We start from the raw sequence: 24,073 nt of genomic DNA, 5'->3' as shown, positions 1-24,073 counted from the left end.
GCGTGTGTGCATCAGTGGTCAGCACTAGGTGTCTTCCTCAATCACTCCCCACTCCGGGTCTCTCACTGGTTTTGTTAGGCTGGTTGGCCAGTGATCTGCAGGGATCTTCCTGTTGCAGCCGCCACAGCACTGTGGTTACAGCACATGCCCCCATGCCCAGCTTCTTATATAGATGCCAGGGATCTGAACTTAAGTCTATGCTTGCATGGCAAGCACTTTCCAGAATGAAGCATCTCCCTGGCCCTGAAAATTTTTAACTGAAAGATGCCCACAGACCCAGGCACAAAAATCAGACAATGCCACTCTCTGTTTTATAGAGATATAGCAATGTTGAGTACTTTCCATGCTGTTTGGATGAAAAGGCGATCAATAACGATCAATAACGTACTGTGAGAGGAGTGATGACCAGTCTTGGGCATGCTCCTAAATACTCGTAGCCATAGGTGTACTGGGAGAGCGCCATTCTAGCCACACAATTATCCAGGTCTACATCCCAATAATAGCGCAGTTGTCTCTGCCAGTCAAAGGAGTCGGCTGTGTCTACCTACAGCAGTGATAGAAATGGTGGATGTGTCAGACACACATGGAATCCGCAGATTGCTGTGCCATTTTCCATCAATGAAACATTTACCTTGGTTTGAACCAGCTCAGTAACTATATCTCTTGCATGCACATCAATGGTAATCAATGCAGTTATGATGTTTCTGTGCAACCTAGGAAGAGAACCTCGAACTAGTGCAGCCAGGGCGTTTAATCTCTGTGAATTAAAGAAGAATTGTTGCAGTGAATGCTCAACATGAGCTTGCAATATGTATTTCCATTATTAAATTTAGAGTAGATATTTGCTAAAAAACAAAAACACCTAACTAGAAAACTATAATTCTGTGACAAAATAGTACAATGTCTTATTTAATTTTTATAAGACTTCTATGAAGTATAGACTATCTGGACAGCATTTTTGCAGTTAAGCAAACTGATAATCAGAGGTCAGCAACTGGATGGCTGTCGCAGAGCCTTGAAATAGTAAAATTAGACCCGAGTGGACATGTTTCTTGAAATCCTTGATACATGATTAAGTCTCTGGCTGGGGAGTAGATTGCTCTAACTAGAAATTCACCAGATATGGTGCATGCACATACCTTTAATCCTAGCACTCAAAGGCAAAAGCTGGTGCATCTTTGTGGGGCTAGCCTGGCCTACAAGGAGGTCCAGGTCATCCTGGTGATGATTCTCATTTTTAGTTTTCCACTAATAACAATAAAGTGCAGAGCACTTTAACCAGACCAGTGACTAAATAAATGTAAATCCTTTAGCTCCCTATTTATCCCGGACCATCACATCCTTATCTAAGTAGTGCGCTGCCTCTGAGGGGCTTATACTTCTGGGTTGGGTTTTCCTCTGTTACGCCCAGATCAGGGGCCATGTCTGCAGATGGCTGTGGGACTTTCTCTGGTGATCTGCTTCTCTGTCCTAGGAGTCTGGAGAGAGAATTCCGCTGACACTCTCCTGTGGTGTTTCTGCTTCCCTTTCCCTGTTCTGTCTGTCTCAGGGGTGGATCTTTAGAAATGCAGTGGCAGAACAGTTAGGTCTGGAGCTGAAGATCAGGCCTAGGTCCGTGTTGGAAATATAGCTGACAGATATCGTATCTTTGGTGTCTAGATTGTGTTTCCACTCTGTTGTCTCCTTTTCTGGGAAAAGCTTTTTAATTGAGTACAGTCCCATTGTCTGGGTTTGCTTTGGCTGTCATGGCCAGAATACCAGCGTGAAGGAAAATGTCATGGCTCTTTTTGGCTTTTAGTCATATGTTTAAATCTTTCCCAAATCTACTTTGAATTGATTTTTATATGTGGCATAAGAAAACAATAAGAAAATACCAAATGGCTCAAATTTAAAGGTGGGAAAACGACTTGAATAGTATTTTTCTAAAGCAGAGATACCGACTGTCCAGGATCTATATCTGTATCTATATATCCACATATGATGCTGAATATCTCTAGTCACCAGGCATGTTACTATCAAAACCTCAATGAAAGAAAAACAAAATTATAAAATTTTCAAACACATGCTCTCCTCATTCTTTACCTGAGAAGTTTCTCTTTGTGTCAGCAGTGAGTACTAAGATTCATGGCTGTTCAAGATGCTAAAGGTGTCCTGGTTTGCTCTTTATTGCTGAGAGGGACAGCATGACAAAAACCAGCTTGGGAGCAAAGGGTTTGTTTCTGCTAACAAGTTACAGACTATCACCCAGGGAAGCCAAGGCAGGAGCCGAAGGTAGGAACTGAAGCAGAGGCCACGGAGGAATGCTGCTTACTGGCTTGCTCTCCGTCACTTTCTCAGCTTGCTTTCTTGTATACTAGGACCACTTGCCCGAGGATGGTACTGCCTGCAATGGACTGATTCCTCCCACATCAATCATTAATCAAGAAAGCCCCCACAGACCTGCTCACAGGTCAATCATACAGAGGCGATTTCTACAATTATTGCTACCACATCTTCTCAGATGACTCCAGCTCTCCAGTGTGTGTAAGGTGGCAAGAGCAAAACCCAAAAACCTAGCAAAGCGAGTAAATGAGGGTTGAATGCTCAGCCTTAAGTAAGACATTGACAGCACCCTCACTAAGGCACATGGGACGTAACAGAAGAGGGAGCAGAAGCAAGCAAGAAGCAAAAGATGGGGAAAAGGGCTGTGACATGCCGTCTTCAGAGCATGGCACAGCCACCACACGACCCCATAGCAGCTGCGGCTGTCTGTGCTGGGCCTGCACAAGCCTGGGCCTGTCAACAGCTAATCATGAATCAAGGAGGGACTCATGGGGGCCTGCCCCTCCTTGCCAATCTATTGGCTACTGATGGAATCTGAGAGAAAAGTCATTGCCTTTATGGTGCAACAAGTGGCGAGTCCACCAGGTTCCAATGAACAGTTCCAAACTTGAGGCCACACAGGTGATCCTGATTAAAAATGAGTGCGTCACAAGGCAACACAAAAAGATACAAACGTGAGAAAGGAACCTCTAAAGAGTATGGTGGAGATAAAAAGCATAGGAGACCTGCAAGAGAGGGTAGCAGTGAGGAAAAAGTAGATCCCACTATGTACATGTATGAACTTGTCAAAAGAATAAAGATTGCAAAACCACAATGTGATGGATTCTCAAGCCCATTATCAAAAAAAATGATAACAAGTACTGGCAAGGACACGGAGCTGGAGATAGGGGATCCCTGGATGCTGCTGGTGACTATGATGTTGGGACATATGGATGGGGAGCTGGAGATAGGGATCCCTGGGTGCTGCTGGTGACTATGATATTGGGACATATGGATGGGGAGCTGGAGATAGGGGATCCCTGGATGCTGCTGGTGACTATGATGTTGGGACATATGGATGGGACACGGTGCAGAGGATTCTCAAAAACAAAAACAAAAATCCCCTGAAAATAGAATTACCGTTTTACTGAGTAACCCCACTTCTGAGCATATAAATCAAAGAATTGAACTCAGGGTCTTAAGGAGCATTATTTACTACTGTCAGCACGAAGAAACCACCTAAAAACCCACCAGTGGATAAAGAAAATGTGTCCTGAACACCCAATGGACTAGCATTCAGCCAGAAAAGGAAGGGAATCCTGTCACAGGTGACAATGTCAATGAATTGGGTGGACAGTGGGTGGAAATTAGTTAAATAAAATAACCCAGCCATTGGTGTGAGGTGTTTAGTCATCAAACACACATACGTAGAGAAGAGCGGTGGTTGCCGGGCTGGGGTGGGAGGTTTTGCTGCTCAGTAGACATGAAGCTGCCGAGTTAGGTAAGATGAATCGCTCCTAGAGATTTGCTGCACAGCACTGTGCCTGTTGCTACAAATACTGTAGTGTGCATTTACAATGCTGTTTTCACTGCGTGTGTGTGTGTGTGTGTGTGTGTGTGTGTGTGTGTGTGTGAAGTCTCGCATGCATGCAGAAGCCAGAGAAGGACAGAGAGGGCTTTTCCCTATTCCATTGTCTTACTGCCTTGAGAGTTTATCTCACTGAAACTGACATTTGCTGTTTAAGTGAGGCTGGCCAGCTTACCAGTAAATTCCCAGGATCTGCTTGTCTCTGCCCCACAACACTGTGGTTTCAGGCATGCATGACAATGATGGCTTCACTTAAGAACTTTTAATAAAGATATAAAGTTCTGTGAGAGGCATCCTAATAGTTACCTTTTCTATTGCTGGGATAAAAGCATCATGACCAAGGCAATTTTACAGAAGGAAGGGTTGGTTTGGGCTTACAGTTCCAGAGGGATAAGAGTCCATGATGGCAGAGCGGAGGTAAAATGGCTAAAGCAGGAATTTGAGGGCTCCTACCTTCAATCCAAAAGCATGAAAGAGAGAGATCACACTTGGAATAGCATGAGGTTTTGAGACCTCAAAGCCCAACCCTAGTGACATACTTCCTCCAACAAGGCCACACCTCTCAAGCCTCCCCAAATAGTGCCATCAACTGGGTCCACATATTCAAATTCTGAAACTATCTCATTCAAAGCCCCACACCGATCCTAGTAAATGTAATCATGTCTAAGCATTTGCGGATCATCATAAAGAACCCTATGTTTTCCGTTCACATTGCTTTCCTTCCTAGTTTACAGTTACTCATACAAACACTAAATAAGCATCACGGGAATGTCCCTAAGAAAACTGAACACAACGACCTCAATAAGAACTCCAGAGCTTTGGAAGCCATAAAAACTATGGGGACCTAAGCAGGGTGGTGGTGGCTTTTAATCCTAGAACTGGGGGGCAGGGGGGCAAAGGCAAAGGCAGGTGGATCTCTGTGAGTCTGAGGCCACAGAGCTAGTCCCAGGACAGTCAAGGCTATACAGAGAAACCCTGTCTAAAAAACTGAAAACAAAACACACACACACACACACACACACGCACACGCACACGCACAAGCACACACACACGCACACACGCACACACGCACACACACACCCCGCCAGTCCATGAGACCATCTTGCCATCTTGCATGGCAGCATGTACAATGCCTCTCTGATAAAGAACTTACCTCAAAATTGACTTTTTCAAACTCTTCCAGGGCCTCTAAGTGACTCCCTTCAGATTCTAGACCCTCGGTCAGATCCCGGCACCACATGATCTGAGAAATGGTCAGGATCACCTGCGACAAAGCGTCCCCCTTAGGCACGTTCTACATGGCACCAACGCGGGCCCCCGAAAGAGAAACTTAACAAGAGTGTTACTTGGGAAGGGTGGCCAGCAGTCACCCACTCTGTCCTGGGCTTCCCCTGGTAGTCAGCGATGGCAGCCTTGCACAGACGGCGGAGGGCTGTGAACATGGCTTCCTCCACCTTGCCGAGCCATTCTTCCACATTGCCTCTCGCCTTGAGGCCCTTCCCCAGGCTGACCTATGAGGCAGTTAGGACGGTAAGAAAGTGTCTTGGGTGGGGCCTGTGGGCCGTCTACATGTTGCATGTCTGTAACAGAAGCCTGAGCTCTGCAAACTGTGAGGCCTTTGGCATCACATCCCTCCCCTCCCCTCCCCCCTGCCCCTGCTTTGCTGCCTTCTAGCACAAGCATGCTTTTGAGGCTAGCTCCTAGAAATAGGACTCTCCACAGGTTCCGGGACTTCTTCAACCATTCCCCTTTTCATAGCGCTGTGACTTGAAGTTTACCCCCAAACACTCCTGTAAGCCTGTTCCCCACAATCACCCGTGTCTCCACATCGGAAAGGTCTGATCTACATCTTTCCAGCACTTCTCCTGCTTCTTCCTCTGACTTCAGTCACTTGGGCATCTGCTTGTTTGGGATTCCTTTAACCATTTTTTCACCTTCCTTTGAAATTTCACGTTTTTTTCAATCTTCTGTCCTTAACCCTCTCATTTCTTTCCTTCTGCACCAGTAATGATATAGGCACACAAGTGTGCGTCTATATATGTGTGTATATATGTGTGTGTGCGCATGCGTGTATCCTGTCCAGTCAGCCAGCTCTTCAGTCTGCTGATACCCTTCACTCTCTCAGTGTTCTCCATATGCAAGGGCTGTGCAGCACTAGGGGAGCTGCAGTAACAAACGCTCACAGAGCTCAGTGGGTGCCACATGAAGTCATTTGCATAAAGTGACTGCTGAAGTCCCTGTCACCCTGCTAATAGGGTGCTATTACTCATGCTATCTTGTGGAAGATAGCCGGCCAATGTGATTATTGTGGCTACTTCTAGCTGCTCCATGATTTCTCCATTAGATATCCAGATCTTTGAGGGTCACAGTGTTATCTATAGGCTAGCAGAATCCCTGGCAAGCCTAGCATGAGAATGAGCAGCCTCAACCCCAGTCCCAGACATGTGACCAAGTTTATCCATGAAGAACTAATAAGCCAAAGCCCCTTACCCTCTCTCCCTCAGGCGACAGCATTGCCAAAATATCATTGGTGAAGACCCTTTCTGGCTCAGTTTCGATGCCAGGAATTTTCCCTTCTGTAGGAGGCATGAGTGCAAACTCGAGCTTTGAAATGGAGTCGAAGCATTTCCTTAGATGAGGCTGCACAGCTTGTGGATTTCGTGTCTGGGCCAAAATCTCTAGGAGCTCATCATTTGACAGGAAGTAAAACCTGCCGAGTTAAAGAGACACCAGGTGCAAAGCGTGACTTGACACTGACGTCAGCCTTGGGTAGACATAAAAGGTGAGATCCTGACTCACCTGCCCCTGGGCACTGATGCCCTGAGTCTCTAACCAGGGCATCAGTGCCCAGGATAGGCCACATGTCCCTAAGGAAGTTCTTGTAAAGGTTAATGGTGATGTATCTCAAACATCTAGGCCCAGTAGCTAGACTAGAAAGGATTTTTCTAAAAATTATTAATAACATTAGGTCTTGCTATGATATTGATCTGTGTGCTTGTTACTTGTCTTTGAGCTTCTATAGTGAAGGTATGTCATGCAGCACATTAACTATTGAAGGACTAATAGACTAATGGGTGGTTGTGGAGCCCTCACTTGGTCCTGTGACACTGGACCAATCAAAAGGCAGCATATGCTGCTATTGAACGTGACAGAATATTATTTTGCTGGCATACCATTTCCAATACCACTATAGCTATTCTTAAGTAGAAATGAAGCATCTTGCTTTCATATCATTTTATGCAAAATGGGTAAAAAAATTGAGCTTGTCTGTTCCTGACCAAACTTAGGCTCAAGTAGAGCAAGTGTGCACTAAAAATGCAATCATTTTAGTCTCTGTTTTATCTGAAGCTCTAGACTACCAAATCATGCCAGCACTGCAAAATGAGTTGTGGGGCCTCTCAGGGACCCACAGTGATAGGGGTGAAGACTCTAGAGCCCCTACTAAATGCAGGGAGTAGAAGAGTTAGCGCTGAAAAGGCTGCGGAGCTGAGGATGGGGAGATGGAGTAAGCCCCGTGGGTTCCCTGTATCCTCAAGCAGAGAGTGAGCTTCGCTCTCCTCCACCCTGAGCATCTCTGAGAGTCTAGTATTTGCCCAACAGGTCTGCAGGCAGCACAGGCACCCTTGTTTCCTCCCCAGTTCTCTGTAGTTTGGAGGATGTGATGGGCATCTCCAATTGATCTCATGAAATGGCTTAGGTTGATTTTTAACTTACCTTGGAAAGATAACTCTCTTCGACTCTAAATATGCCTCCAGACACTTCTGAATTTGGTCAAGCAATGCATTATTGTTTTGAAAAGTCTCCAGAAGCCCTATTAGTTGAAAAAATGTTGGCCAAATTGTATTAAAATAGAGAATATAATTTTAAATGAAAGTAAAAGATACTAACCTTTTAAAACCTTTTTTTATTTGGTAGAATAATGAATAATAAAATAAAAGTTTTGCCTAAGAAGCTTTATTCTTTAAAATTTTCCCTTTTCATGTATGTGATGTGTATGTGCCGTGCATGTATGAATGCCTGTATACACGTTTGAGTGTGTGCAGGAGCACATGTATGTGTGTGCAGGTGCTCATGCACGTGTGTGGGTATTCAAAGCCTGGAGCTGATAGCAAGAATCTTCCAGGATGGCTCACCCTTTCTTTCGAGGCAGGTCTCTCAGCCAAACCCAGCGTTCCCAGCTAGTCCTGCTCAGCTCCCTCTGGCTAGCCCCCATCTCTGCCTTCAGGTTCTGTCATTCTTTCCAAGGCTGGATTGCATGTGAGCTTCATCCATCCCCTGGCCTCTGCGTGGGGTCTGGGGTTCTGAACTCCAGGCTTCTTACTTGTGCGGCCATTGCTCTAACTACTAAACCCTCTCCCCAGCCCAAGAATTATTACTCTTAATTAACTATAGTATTTTAATATTTAACTCATTAACAGTGTTTTTAATTTTCAATAATTTTGGCTAGCATCATCTGTTTTGGGGCGCTGTGGGTACACCACCAAAAGGCAAATAGCACCAGTGTCTAGAACCTTCCTATTCTTTGTCAGTTTCTTACTTGCACACTTTCTATCATGGTCAATGCTAAGTGTGGCAGTGGCATTATTCTTCATTATTAGGCTGCAGCTCTTCAGACAGCAGCCTTCATGCCTCTTCATCTTTCTTCTTTTGATGCTGAGTCCAATTCTTGCTTCCCTACCTGCCCAAGAATCAAATCCCAAATCTTTTGCATGGCTTCTGATTCCGTGTGTGGTCAACAGCTCCACCTAGTGGCCAGTCATCCACCAAGCACACTGGTCCCTAGGGCCTCAAGTCCTAATCAAGACCCAATCCCCAAGCACTCTACTCCAGGCCACAGGGACTCTATAATGACAACTAAGCATGCTCTTGCCTTGGGAGTCTGACTTTGTTCTTTGTTCTTCTCTCTGCCTTCGACAATTCTGCTTCAAAGTCATGTACATTTTCACTCACTCTTTCCTGCAAGTTTCTGTTCAAAAGCCACTTTATTGAAAAGTTCAAGAACACATGCACATGCATATACACATACATACATACATACACATGCATATACACATGCATACATACACACATACATTCATACATTCACACATATATACACATATACACACATTCACATGCACGCACATACACACATGCATGCACATACACATATGAAATGGCATTTCATCTGTATTTTAGTAAATAAAACTTGCCTGAAGATCAGAGAGTAAAACAGCTCCACTGGTCAGCCTTACAGACCAGGCAGTAATAACACACACCTTTAACCCCGGTAGTCATACTCGTTGCCATAGAAACTAGGTGGTGTATGCCTTTAATCCCATCCCTAGAGAGGAATATAAGATTGGAAGAGACAGCTCACAGACACAGTCTCATGCTGAGGTTTCCTGGAGGCAGGATCACCATTTTTGGACTGAGTCAAGGTAAGAACCAGTGGTCAGTTGCTTTTCTTTTCTGACCTTCAGGTTGAACCCCAATTTCTCTTTCTGAGTTTTTATTAATCATGCTTCACACATAAACACATGCATGCATACATACATACATATGTGTGCATACATATACATGTGCACAATACATAAATATGCACATACATGCCACATATACACATGAACACACATACACACACAAACACATGTGCACACACCTGCACACTTGCAAAAATACATATGCACACACATGAATATACTCACATACAAACATTCACACAGATATATATGCATATACACAAAATGCGCACACACACACTAGCCCCCCAGCCACTACCTTATCCTACTTTATTTTTCTTCATGGCTTTATCGTCATCTGGAGTTAGATTTATTACAGGTCTACACTTCTTTATTTGAAGTCTTAAGGTCCAGATGTGTTTTGGAGTCTTATCTTCTTTTTTATTTCAAGAGACCTATTTTCCATTTATCATTTATAGATGTCCTATACCCATTCACATATGGGCAGCACAGAATGAATCTGGTAGGTTATAGAAGGTAGAGCAGGAGGCAGAGGGGCTGGGACAAGAACCGGAAGAAAGAGGAAGAAGAGAAAGATAAAGGGAAGGATGAAGTTGGGGTGGGTTGGTGGGTTTGGGGAGGAGTTGAGTGGAAATGGGAAAATGATATGATCTAAATAGATTCATGTATGAAATGTATATTTATTTCCAAAGAACAAATACTTTTAGATGTTTATTTTATAACAAGTCTTTAGGGACTGGGGCATCACTCTATCCAAATATTACTGTATTTGTGCCCTAAAGGTTTGAATATGACACGGAGGGTCTGTGGCAGGCAGGGTAATGGCCCTGCCTCCAGAGATGTTGATGTTCTAATCCCCTACAGCTATGGATCTGTTTTGTTTCTGTAGAAATGGGAACTTTGGAGATACATGGGGCTGTTATTCTAGATCACCTGGTGGCTCTGATGACATTGTGGGAGCATTTACCAGAGAGAGAATGAGAGAAAAATGCAGCAAAGTGGCAGAGGCTGATGAGGGGTTATTGCCAGATGGGAGACAGCTGGGAGCAGCCTCCCTAAGACATCTATGGATGTTTGATTTTTATCATTCCATAGTTTTCCCTTTCCCTGTCTTACGTAAGACTCTTTGGACAAAGGCTGTAGCCCCAGTGTTGCCTTTGCTCGGCAGCATCAGTGGCTGAGGTTATTCTCCATCATGGCCAGATGCTGCCGTTGGCACAGGACAAGCATGCTGGCTGGGGTTTGATATAGAGTGTAAACTTCAGCGAGTATTCGTGCACCCCAGAAGCTGGTTGCCTGTGCACAGAAACCGAACTTGTTAAAACATTTCAACCTTGATTCTGGGCAGGAGTGGGGCGGGATGAGATATCATCCTCAGTGGTGCAGCCCACTGATCCTGCAAGGTGCCCAGGATCCTGTAAGCAGCACTAAACACATTGGTTTACACACAGAGAAAGACGTGGAAGTGGAAAGGTGACTATCTGGGAATATGAGGAGGGTCAGCAGGAGTGGGAGGAGGTCAGCAGAAGGTGATAGGGCTGGATATTATCAAAATACATGATACACTTGCTGAAAATGCCATACTACAACTCATTATCATGGATAATTAGTATAGGCCAGGAAAAGCCTTTAAAAATAATCTCAACCTTGTTACTTGAATTGCAGCAAGTGGCAAATTTTCTAATTCATTCTAATTTCTGAGTTAAAGCTATGGAAGTTTTTGTGATTCTGTCTGCGAGGGAAGAGTGTGGACAGAGTTTAATGTCTGTTTTAAAGTCACAAACTCAACTGTATGGCAGCACTTAGAGAGCAGAGTGCTCAGTTCATTCAAGCCCTGGATGTACCCCGAGAGTCTAAAACTGAGACTTTTAGTCGTGACGAACAGCTTGAAGCTCCTACCTGGCTGAGTAGCAGCTCGGAGCGCATTAGGCAGCCGGTTCACCTTCCTCATGATTTCCTTCCATGACTTATCCACCTGAAGGAACATCTTGGCTTCCGCAGGCAGCTGCCTCTGAATATCTGGGGCATTAAAGATGCTTTCGAGGTAGAGCCAGTTTCTCTGACAGTTCAGCCACTCTTCCTGGAGAAAAACATAGGACTATCAGAGTGTAGCTTCCAAACTGGTGTCCTCTACTTATGCTGGAAACTATTCCCTTGCATAATTATATAAACAAGCCAAATGAGTGTGTTTTCATTCAGAACATTACAAAATGCCACCAATTAAACCTTACATTTCTAAATTATATAATATTAAAATAATTCTCTCTGTCTGTGTGTGCATGCATGTGTGTATGCACATGTGTGCGTATGTGCTCACATGTGTATGTTGGTGAGCAAACCCAGGACTTTGTACATGCTGGGCAGGCCTGATCCCACTGAGGTTTCACTGGCCCCACAGCATCTTGCAGCCTTCCACTTCAGAGTCTAGGAGCTGAAACGGCCCTCACTCACCAGTGTTTGATTAAATAAGGCAAGTTGTTTCTGCCAGTCATCCACGCGAGACTTCAGGGGGCCCACGTACCGCGATGAGGCGATGGTTGCAATGTTGATGGTGCTGTCATCAAGAAGGACCTTCAGAGAGAAGGGGCCAAGACACAGGCAGAACCATATGTCCTTGAGCTCAGGGTAGATCAGATTCCGAGAGTCCAATTAAGGGCCAGCATGTTTGAAAAGATAATGTAGCCCCACCTACTGCTTCCTACCCAGCCGCTGGCAAGCTTGGCCTTTTTGCCATGCTCACAACTCTATGTTCTCCCAATGGTCATTGGGGAACTTAACTAAGAGGCCTGTGTGTGTATGTGTGCGTATGAGCACACATGCGTGTACACACACATGCACACACAAACACATATGCTATTTTATTACTTTGATAAGTACTTGTGAATAAACATTTGTGTCAATTTTTTACACCTTGTCTTCCAAATAAGCTTCTTCTCCACTTACTATTTCCCAGAAGCTTCAGGAGATATGGTCAGGACTTTGACCATAAAATCACCCCTCTCTTCCTCCCCATCTCCGTCTTCCACCTCCCTCCCTCACCTTCTCTGCCTTCTTCCCTTCTTTATTTTGAGGCAGATTCTCACTGTCTATCCCTGGCTAGCCTAGAATTTGCTATGTAGCACAGGCTGGCCTTGAGCTGATAGCGGTCCTCCTGCCATTATTTCCAAAATGTTGGAATCATGGGCATGTGGCACCATGCCTAATTTACCACAAGTTTCCCTCAAGCCAGTTCCGTACCTGTATGTCATCTGTACCACCCAGGATAAATACGTCCTTAGAGTCACGGTGAGGAAGAATGACAAATTCAGTTGTTTTCCAAGAATCTTCCACCTTAGAAATAGTCCAGGCATTAGGAAACCTAAACTCATGTGTGTCTAGGGACAGTAAAAGCTCATGGCGTGAAACAAGGGAAAACTGTTGCTGCCCATTTTCCTCCTTATGGCCCTTGAAATTCTCAAGGCCCTACAGTCGGAAGCCACACTGATTTTCTTGGTGTCATTTGACTGCTATTAATACAGATGAAGGCTGGTGACAATGTGCATCTTACCCCGTCAGGGGAAAGACACTTGGTAGGTAGGCACACATTGTTAGGCTAAGGAGACAGAGTTGTAAGTAGAAAAAGCTTCTTGATGTATTTTAAGGCAGTTTAGCCCAGCCCAGTCTTCCCTGGGAATTTAGAAAATAAAATATCTCTGGCATGCAGTTCTTTAGGAAAGCCAGCACATAGCCAGCCTTGCTGCTGTCGAGTTCTGGTTGGGCTATAGACTGAATACGTGGTACCAAGTGGTACATGCAATGAGACAGCAGAGGATGCTTCTTGGGATGATGAAACTCCATCCAGATAACACAGATATTAGCAATCTTTTTTTTTTTTTGGTTTTTTGAGACAGGATTTCTCTGCAGCTTTAGAGCCTGTCCTGGAGCTAGCTCTTGTAGACCAGGCTGGTCTCGAACTCACAGAGATCCGCCTGCCTCTGCCTCCCGAGTGCTGGGATTAAAGGCGTGTGCCACCACTTCCCGGCGATATTAGCAATCTTTATGTCGTATCTGAAAACCTTTACATGCTATCTATGGTTTGTGTCTGTTTACTACATATGTGTGCTTACATGTGTGGGTATATGCATATAGGCACAGGTGCTCACGAGCATGTCATGTGGAGGTCAAAGGTCAGCTTCAAGTGTCATTCCTCAGGTCTTTGGTTACTGATTGTCACAGTCTTTATTGGGCTGGAACTTTCTAAGTAAGCTAGGCTAACTGGCCCAAGCCCCAGGGATTTACCCACCTTTCTCCATTTCCCTGGTGCTGAAATGAAAGGGACATGCCACCACACTTGGCTCTTTCCTGATTTACCTTCTTAAGAATTGTCTCTAAGGCAGCTTCCCCAGAAGCCTGTCCAGATATGTCCTGGATTTCTTGACCAAATTCAAAGACACGTAGTTCGGACAGCCTCTCCAGGGTCAGCGGAATTTCAACATCCACTAGCTGGGCATCGACAGTTTGCTCAATGGCTGCCCAGTGTCGCGCCTTCAGTGTTGGGTTCCTCAAGTCAATGATCACAGGGAGCTGGAAGACAAACACTCAACATGTGCAAGGCATGCCTAAGGGCAAGCCTGTCACACCCCGGCACAGCTGGAGGAGGGGCTCAGTGAGGAACTACAGGTAGCTTCTGGCACCTGGGAGCAGGCTTCATAGGTTTTCTTCAGGGATGTGGCCCTGAGTAGGTTGCTGATGCTGCACTGGGTGGTCCTAGACCCATGAACATACCGGTGGTGTTTATCAGACTCAGTGTGTGAAAAGAGTGCATGAGGTTATGGGGGAGCAATGTGCGGGAAACGGGGGGAAGTTGGAGAGTAGGGATGATGAGTAGAATTAATCAAAACACACGTGGTTTCAGTTTATAAATACAGAGACGTGAAACAGCACCACTTGGATCTACAGTGAAGAAAACTCAGAATAACAATGCAAACGAAGGAATTGTATTAAGACTGAGAACACTGAGCTTCAGGGCAGCTAACTAACTCAAACTTTCAGGGAAATGGTAGTCATGTGTTTCTCTGAAGACCAGAAGAGAGGGCAAGAATGGAGGCCTTGCTGAGTGGTGCTAAGCATGAAGGAGGTATGCGCCCCTTCGCCTCTCCCACCAGGCTATCATTTGTCAGGTGAAAATAATGCCATATGGAATGGAAAGCTACAGGAAACTGATTCTCAGCTGGGCACAACAACAACAAAAGCAGGTCTAGGAGAGAGGAACTGAAAACATAGTCTCTGGACCCCGCTCATATGAGAAATAGTAGGTAGTGCTAGAGAATAAAAGGTCCCAGGTGCTGTGAGGCAAGCAAGGTAAACAGAGGAAAAAGAACGCTCATGTCCAAGACTGCAATCCTGCACCCCGGTAATGAACCACTGCTGCAGATGTGTTTCCACAGCAACGAAACAACAGAAATGGAAAGGCGTTCAGCAAAGCAAAATGACCACAACAAAACCCACCTGAGCCTCAACAGCCGTCAGAATCAAACTCAGAAATGGCACATCTTGGGAGCAGAGCATTTAAATTAACTACTATGAGTTTATTAGAGGTCTCAATAAAAAGGGAGAGAGTAGGCAAGGTTGGTATGGGACGGTCAGCTTTGGGGCTGGCTGCAAGAGCCTTTAACCCACTGAGCAGTCTCACCTTCCCCATTTGCCCCTTTCAAGCAAGGACTGGCTTGGCCTAGTGCAGGGTTTCAAACCAGCCCTATTCATGCACTGCCTGGTTTCCAGACTTTTTCACACTAAACACAGCTGGACAATGACCAGCTGTGTGACACAATAGATCAGTGGGTGTGGCAGTTTGTACCAGGCAAATCTGCTTGCTGCCTGCGTGCTGAGGGCATCAGCATCTTGGCCTTAGTCTGCCTGCCGCCTAGCAGACACCAGGTATGCTTCTCATCATCACACTCCACTGCCATTTTGCCAGTTGTTGAGACAAACAGGTTGGACTGTGATTTTTTTTTTCTCCTGAAACCAACACCAGGGTGTCTGAGTCTGGTTCTGAGATGATTTCCGCCCACCTTACCTTTTCTTTCATCCTCTCCACCTTATATTTGAGCTGGGGCACCACATTGTTGGGCGGCAAACCCTTCTCCAATTGCGTCACAAATTTAGCGTATTTAGTAACTTGACTGTTTAGGGCTTCTGGATCCAAGCAGTCAAATTTGGACTATGGGGAAAAAAGAGGTAAAAACACAGGATAAATGTCAAGCTGATAGCAGTATACGAGTTTTACTTCATTTGAATTTCCCTGGCACTTAAAGTTTTAAACCAAATCAAACCGGGAGGCTTGAAAAGAGCCGCTTATAACGCCAACTGCCGATTCTTCTTATGGCCTTGTCTCCCTCACCACTGAGCACAATACTGTCATCCTGAGGGCTGGTGCTTACAGAGGTTCTTAAGGAGAAAACCAGCTAACCTTTGTCAATTTTTAACAAAGAATTTCTAATAATGCATAAAATACACTCGTGTAAAGATGTATTTTTTAAATACGCATATATCTCTACTTGTATTTCTTAGTTATACAGATGTATAAGTCTATATATTTATTGACCCATCAATCATGTGGACTGAGGGCAACAGAAAACTTGTAACCCTATATGGATTCTTATTTCCCCTCGATTCCACATTTCCCTCCTGCCCCTAGTTGGTCTTGTGGCAGATTTCATAGGAGGGGCACATTCTTCTGCTCTGACTATGGTGGTGGTATGAAATGTCTCCAAGTCATTGACAAATGAGTTCTAGGAGAAAATGTCAAACTCCCTGCATCCTATCATTCATGTTCTGCCTCTTTTCTGTTTGCTGTTTGTTCTTCTACCAGAAGATGGGTTCTGCCAGCCACAAACTTTTCTCTTAAAAACCTCTCAGGCTCTCCAATCACCTGGGAGATTACCTAGACAAAACCCTTCCTATGTCATTTGGTTTTTCAGTCAGGCCTGCAGCCTCTGGTGACAGGCAGTATCACAGGCAGGGTGGATGAGGAAGAAAGAGGGCTTGTAAAGCAGATGGTATTTCCACATGTTTGTGTCATACTGGAAAGAGTGGTAATTCAAAGCTGATCACACTTGAAAGTGGTCACATCTTCCACTTCCTTTTCAAGTTTTGAATAAGGACAGATCCTTGAAGTGACGCTATGGTGGCTGTCACACGAGATTCCATAGACATGAGAGGTCACTACTGAGATGAGTCCTCTGATTCTATTCTACCGGTGTGAACAAGATGGCTTCCTTCCATCAAGGACAAGAACAGAAGCCTAAGCTAACAGATACCCGAGGGGGTAAATCACAAATGAAACCCTGTAGTCCTTGAGAACACTGGGGCGTTTCCTGAAGTCACACTGCAGTCAGACACCATGTTACATGGTCCTTGGATGCTTCCATCATGCGGCCCTCTTAAACAAAGGAGCCAAGAATCCTGCCCTATAAGGAAAGTTTTTGCTTTGTAGCATTTAGTGAGAAAAGCAGAAGCCTGGTTATGTTTCCATAAACCGTCGTTTATTTTATATGTAGCATTGTAATTTAAACATTTAAGCAGCACTGTGATGGAATGACGAGATAATTTTAAACAGAAGAAAAAATGAAAACTCTCAGGTTACGAAACCTCTCCTCCGCTTTCTAAGTGGTAAGTGGGACTAAAGCATTCAGCGACTACTCATGCCTCGTGCCCACTGACAACGGCCAATGGAGCTAAAGAGAAAGCCCAGATTTCACAGCCACCGCCTCCAGGAACCACACACGTTGGATTTGTTTGGAATGCAAAACGGACGCATGGAATACAGACACGGATGTAAAGCTATTTTTTCTTATTTCCTAGTTTCCTTTCCATTCCACCATAACTACTTTCCCCATGGGAGATAGATAAATTCAGCTTTCTGCGTGTTGAAGGACAAATCTCACTGCTGACAAGAAGACTCTAGATTACTGAAATACAGTTCATATTATTAATATTTAGGTGGGGTTAACACACAACACAACCACCAAGAGCTGTTTTCCCTACCTTCAGCCATTCCTGCTGGAGTTTGTCCCACTCGGACAGGGAGTCCCAGAGCAGCTGCTTGAGCTTCAGCTCGGCACTCACTTCTTCCAAAGCATCAAATTTGGATACTTCCACCTTTAAAACACAAGGGGCAAAACATAGAGCTTAGAGTCCAGACAGAACTGCTAACTCATCCTGCTGGCAACTCTTGGTGCAGTGATTGCCTGGAAGAAAGCAGGGCCTAATGGGGAAGGAAAGGGAAGGGGAGGGGAGGGAAAGGGAAGGGAGGAAAGGGGAGGGGAGGGGAGGGAAGGGGAAGAGAAGGGAAAGGAGGGGAGGGAGCAATTACTGACAGTTAAAAATCCTACAAAATCCCACACGCATTGTAATTCCTCATTTGAGTAACAAAAAGTCATGGTATTTTTTTTTACAACTTACATATCCTGAGCAGGATCATTCCTGGAGAGCACTGTGCACTTCCATTTTGAATGCTTCTCTTTGTGGGGGGAGGAAATGGTGGGTCTCAGATTGATTGCTTTCCTTCAGGGCTCTTATTCTTCGGTGATGGAAGAACAGAGGCACCCAGTGGCTGCTGGAGGGGAGGGTGGAGGCCCATGGGGCTTAAGGGCACTGCCCTGCTGTTTCTAACCATGCCATCTGTAGGGAAACCTTCTGGAGAGGAATAATGCAGGCAACCTGAAGGTGTTTTCTTTTTGCAAAGAGTTGTTTTTATTATTTTATATATTAGTGTGTGTGTGTGTGTAAGAGAGAGAGAGAGAGAGAGAGAGAGAGAGAGAGAGAGAACGCACAGGCATCCTTGGAGGTCAACAAATCTAATTCCCTGAAGCTGGAGTTACAGGCCATCACTGTGGGTGCTGAGACTCAAGTCCTGTCCTCTAGAAGAGCAGCAAGTACTTTTAACTGCAGAGCCATCTCTCCAGCTCCTGAAGGTGTTTCTGTGAGAAATTATGTGAAGACTGATTTGGATTGGATGTAAGGAAACTTCCACTGAACTGATTGAACAAAAATTGTTGGATTCTGTGATTAAATTAGAGTTTTGGCATTGGTGGATTTAGCCTTATCTTCCATTAAAGCCACAAAAGTCATGCTTTTGCTCTTCTCAAATGATTGACAGCTGCAGAAGGTCTGGGTTAGAAGCAGCCATAAAAGAAGAATCATATGCACCATGTGAAAGGAGTGAGATGCTCCTACCTCAGGCTCCCTCCCTCCCTTTCCCCCCCTCCTCTCTCTCTCTCTCTCCCCCCGTGTGTAGTTAGTAGTAGTAGCAGTAGTAGTGCTCACTCTGCATGTCAGGGGGCATGAGCACATAGCTTGCCTTTGAGTGTGTACACACACAAGGCACAGTGCATGTGTGGAGATCAGAGAACAAAGCATGGTGTTGGTTCCACTTCCATCTTGCTTGAGACAGGACCTGTTTGCTGTTTGCTATTGCATATACCAGGCTACCTGCCACTCGCACCTCCAGGCCTCGCCTAGCTTGGCCTCCTGTCTTGTGACAGGGGCACTGGGATTGCAGTGGCTTTACATGGGTTTTGGGAATCTGAACTCAGGTCCTCATACTTGTCCCCACAGAGTCATTGATCATCACATGTGTTTTCTTTAGAGATTTTCCCCTAATATTATGGTAAGAATACATTACATGAGATATGTTTTTAAAGGAAATCTTTACATGTATAGTTCTGTGAACTACCTATTGTTAACAACATTAGTAGCAGACTTCCAGGGCTTTTTCATTCTATGTTTATGATGTTATACTTGATGAGCAAGCAACTCTTCATTTCCTCTTCCCCAGCCAATGGCAGCCCCTAGGGGAATTTCCTCCCCTGTGAGGATGCCTATGACATTTCATACACTATTTGATCTTCTGTGATTGGCTCATCTCAACCAAGAGTAAATGTTCAGGTTTGTCTATGTTGCATATGACATAATTTGTGTTTTCTCTCTTTCCTTTTCAGTGTGTGTGTGTTCATATTTGTGCATATGCATGAGCATATGCACCCATGTAAGAGCTAGGAGACTATTTTCAGGTTCCAATGAAGTAACTAAATAACTGATTGATTAATTGCTTTGAGACAAGGTCTCTCACTGCCCCAGAGATTACCAAGTAGCCCACACTAGCTGACCAGAGTGCAGAGTGTTCAGGGATCTGGATATCCCTGCCCCCAACACCCCAGCTAGGATTATAAGCATGTAACATCAAATAGCATAAAATATCTCTGAGTAACTCAACCAAACAAGTGGAAAACCTGTATGACAAGAACTTTAAATCTTTGAAGAAAGAAATTGAAGAAGACACCAGAAAATGGAAAGAGCTCCCATGCTCTTGGGTAGGTAGAATTAACATAGTAAAAATGGCAATTTTACCAAAAGCAATCTATAGATTCAATGCAATGCCCAGCAAAACCCCAGCAAATTTTTTCATAGAACTCGAAAGAACAATGCTAACTTCATATGGAAAAGCAAAAAACCCAGAATAGCCCAAACAATCTTGTACAAAAAAGGAACTTCTGGAGACATCACAATCCCTGACTTCAAACTCTACTACAGAGCTACAGTACTGAAAACAGCCTGGTATTGGCATAAAAACAGACAGAAGGACCAATGAACAGAATCAAAGACCCAGATATTAATCCACACACCTACAAACACCTGATTTTTGACAAAAAAGCAAAAACATAAAATGGAAAAAGGAAAGCATTTTTAACAAATGGTGCTGGCATAACTGGATATCAACATGTAAAAGAATGAAAATAGATCCAAATCTATCACCATGCACAAAACTCAAGTCCAAATGGATCAAAGACCTCAACATAAAGCCAGCCACACTGAATCTCAGAAAAGAAAGTGGGAAGTACACTTGAATGCATTTTCACAGAGAACCACTTCCTAAATATGACCCCAGCAGCACAGACATTGAGAGAAACAATAAATGGGACCCCCTGAAACTGAAAAACTTCTGTAAAGCAAAGGACACAGTCAACAAGACAAAATGGCAGCCTACAGAATGGGAAAAGATCTTCACCAACCCCACATCGGACAGAAGACTGATCTCCAAAACTTATAAAGAACTCAGGAAATTGGTCATCAAAAGAATCCAATAAAAAATGGAGTACAGAGCCAAACAGAGAACTCCCAACAAAGGAATCTAAAATGGCTAAAAGACACTTAAGGAAATGTTCAACATCCTTAACCATCAGAGAAAGGCAAATCAAATCAACTCTGAGATTCCATCTTACACCTGTAAGAATGGCCAAATCAAAAACACTGATGACAGCTTATGCTGGAGAGGTTGTGGGGTAAAGAGAACACTCCTCCATTGGCTGGTGGGAATGCAAACTGGTGCAGCTGCTTTGGATTTCAGTATGGCGATTTCTCAGAAAATTAGGAAACAACCTTCCTCAAGACCCAGCAATACCACTTTTGGGTATATATCCAAAGGATGCTCAATCGTGCCACAAGGACATGTGCTCAACTGTGTTCATAGCAGCTTTGTCATAGCCAGAACCTGGAAACAACCTAAATGCCCCTCGACTCAGAAAGACAAATATAGTATGTACTAACTCATCAGTGGCTTTTAGACATAAAGCAAAAAAACCAGCCTACAAATCACAATCCCAGAGGACCTAAACAACGAGGACCCTAAGAGAGACATGCATGTATCTAATCTACATGAGAAGTAGAAAAAACAAGATCTCCTGAGTAAATTGGGTGCATGAGGACCATGGGAAATGATTGTAGGGGAGGTGGGAGAAAAGGCGGGGAGCAGAGAAAAATGTAGAGCCCAATAAAAATCAACATAAAAAAGAAAAGAAAAGAAGAAAAAAATAAGCATGTGCCACACACCTGGCTTCTTTAAATAGTAAGATCTAGGGAAAAACTCAAGTCCTGTGCTTGGCTCAGCTATCCCCCAAACAATTTTTTTTCTGTTGTTCTTGTTTTTAAAAGTTGTCTTATTTTTAATTATGTGTGGATGTGTGCACGTGGGTGCAGGTGCCTCAGCAGGCCTGACACCTCAGATTCTCTGGAGCTGGAGTTGCAGGCAGCTGTGAGCCACCCAATCTGGGTGCTGGGAACCAAACTCAGGTCCTCTGAAAGATCAGTATGAACTCTTAACTCCTGAGCCATCTCTCCAGCCCCTGTTTTTGCTTATTTTCCTAACTGGCATATAAGCACTCTAATTTCTTTCCAGTGTATCAAGCACTGTGATCGTTTCTAACCCATACACTGCCCTATATTTTCTCTCTTTTCCTATTGATAAGCCTCCTTTTCACATCTCCCGTCTGTTTTCAGGTCACATACATGCATTTTAAGTGCTATCTATATAAAACCTAGAATCCACAAATAAAACACACGATCTTTGTGGTTATGGGTCTGGCTTATTTCACTTAGCATGATAATTTCTTCCCATTTTCCCTGGAAATGTCATAATTCCATTCTTCCTCATGTCTGAGTAGAACTTCGTTGTATACGCAGATCATATTTTCTTTATCCTTCTATCTGTTGGTGGGAATCCAGACTGATTCTATAACTTTCCTATTTTGAATAGTACAGTATTAGATATGGATATATAGATATGTCTGTGGCATGTTGACTTAAAGTCCTTCAGATATATTCCCAGGGATGGTATTAGCTGTATAATATTTTTAGTTTTTGAGGAACCCCATATTGGTTTACATAGTTGCCAAGTTAATTCGCATTTCTACAAGCATTGTCTAACAATCCCTCTCCCCGTATCCTCACCACCATGTCCATTGCTGTTTGATTAGCAGTAATCATCTTGACTAGGGTCAGATGTGCTGCAATGCAATTTCAATGTACATTTCCCTGATGAATAAGGATATGGTGTTTATTTTTTATTATTTCGTTTATCTCATTGCTCTCTGTAAGTGCTGTTTTAGGCATGAGCATCTCTTGGTTCTCTTCTTTCTCCTTCTCCATCCCCAGCCCTTCAAGCCTACCTTTTGGGACTCACTTTACCTTCTGGCTCAGTTTTTATTTCATATTAACCAGGACAAATCAGGCAAAGCTCATGGAATCAAAATACATCCAAAAGAAAAAAAAGGCTTGAATTTTACTTAGAAAATTTAGAGGGGCATTAGTTAACCACATTTTGAAATGCACTCTTATTTTAACATAGCAACTTCAGGAGGGTTTGGCTGAGAATTTTTCATGAGGGTATTATGTCTCTCATTTATACAATTTTTTTGCATATGTATGTATGTATGTGTGATACAAGCATGTGTGGATATGTTTGTGTAAGCGTGTGGGCACACATAGGTGTATGTGTGTGTATATGCATGTAGAAGACCACGGTTGATGTCAGATGTTCCTTGATTATTCTCTGCCTGATATTTTGAAGCACTGAACCCAGAACTTGCCAATTTTTCTAATCCAGCTAGCCATTTTGCCCTGGGGATATGCTTTCTCCACCTCCCAACTGCTGGGATTACAGGCAGGCTGCAACATCTGGCTTTTATATGGGTGTGGGTGTGGGGGATCCAAACTTGGTCCTCACACTTATGTATTCAGCACTGTATCTTCCATCTCGCCAGAACTCCTGTGTACTGATCTATCTTGACATGCTGGTGGCACATTGACCAGAACACAGCTGTCCACTGAGTGGTTCTGGTTTGTTGAAAGCAGTTATACATAAACACATCTTTGTGTGTGCATTCTAGAAGCAGACGTGAACAACCATAGTTACCTTGAAATTCTTCTGGTAGGATTTATACTGAAAGGCACGTCTCTGAAGGTCATCCAGGATGGACTGCAGATCACTCAGCATCAACTTTATTTTCTCCTGGTCAGCAGAAATATCCAAGATCTGTGGGTCCTGTAAAATCCATGGGGGTTCTGGTTAGGCAGGCTTACTCACTCATGAGGGCAAGGGGAGTTAATAAACCTGTTTCCAAAATGCATTTTCTTTAATTCTCTTTTCTTGAAAACTGTGTTAAAAGTATTTGGCTTTTCCCCCTAAATGTTAAACGTAAGCATAGTAGAAAATTGTAGAAAGACATGAAATAGGGATATGATACTTTTTAAAACAGAATGTAAGCGGGGAGGTGGTCGTGCATGCCTTTAATTCCAGCACTTGGGAGGCAGAGGCAGGCAAACCTTTGTGAGTTCAAGGCCAGCCTGGTCTACAGAGTGAGTTCCAGGACAGATTCCAAAGCTACACCAAAAAATATTGTATTGAAAAAAGAAAAAGAAACAGGACGTAGGGGTTGTCAAGATTGTTTAGTGTGCAAAGGCACTTGCCTCCAACTTGGATGACTTGAGTTTGACCCCTGGCACTCACATACTGAGGGGGAGGGGCAGGCTGCCTTCTGACCGGCATGTACAACCACCCCGGCACATGTGTACCTCCTCTCCCCTGACACATACCATGATAAACTAGAACCTAGTAAAGTCTCCTTCACTTCTTCCTTGAAACAAGACCTCAGACGTGGAGATCAGAATATGATGTGGAGAGACGAGAAGACTGTGATAGAAAGATAGTTTCCTTCTTAAAACAAAGTAACAGAAAAGGCTTTGACTTGTGAGAGATGGTAAGGAAAATCAGATTCTCTAAGTATGTTCTCACACTGTGCTTCTGATGCTAGGTGTGTGAGCTCCTTTCTCAGCAAACCAAGTGGTTCTGTAGCAGCACCTGGCTAAGAGTCCTCCAGTTCAGCCTGATGCCATCTATCTGGAGACA

General features: G+C 44.0%; 1 protein-coding gene across 1 annotated transcript in view; it reads right to left on the bottom strand.

The window, feature by feature from the left end:
• Dnah6 (dynein axonemal heavy chain 6) overlaps positions 1–24,073 on the bottom strand; it is a 190,608-nt gene that overhangs the window by 124,277 nt on the left and 42,258 nt on the right. Inside the window, exons 15-27 of the mRNA XM_038319156.1 lie at positions 23,081–23,209; positions 17,377–17,490; positions 15,407–15,550; positions 13,702–13,914; positions 12,589–12,681; positions 11,803–11,922; positions 11,251–11,431; positions 7,604–7,700; positions 6,380–6,599; positions 5,236–5,400; positions 5,043–5,153; positions 632–757; positions 389–544 (exon numbers count right to left, since the gene is read on the bottom strand). Coding sequence (XP_038175084.1) covers positions 389–544; positions 632–757; positions 5,043–5,153; positions 5,236–5,400; positions 6,380–6,599; positions 7,604–7,700; positions 11,251–11,431; positions 11,803–11,922; positions 12,589–12,681; positions 13,702–13,914; positions 15,407–15,550; positions 17,377–17,490; positions 23,081–23,209 — 1,869 coding nt within the window. The remainder of the gene's footprint in view (positions 1–388; positions 545–631; positions 758–5,042; positions 5,154–5,235; positions 5,401–6,379; positions 6,600–7,603; positions 7,701–11,250; positions 11,432–11,802; positions 11,923–12,588; positions 12,682–13,701; positions 13,915–15,406; positions 15,551–17,376; positions 17,491–23,080; positions 23,210–24,073) is intronic.

Source organism: Arvicola amphibius, chromosome 2 (genome assembly GCF_903992535.2).
Source record: "Arvicola amphibius chromosome 2, mArvAmp1.2, whole genome shotgun sequence".
Taxonomy (NCBI): Eukaryota; Metazoa; Chordata; class Mammalia; order Rodentia; family Cricetidae; genus Arvicola; species Arvicola amphibius.
Note: the sequence above shows the minus strand (reverse complement) of the source record. Positions and strands in the feature narration are given on the sequence as shown.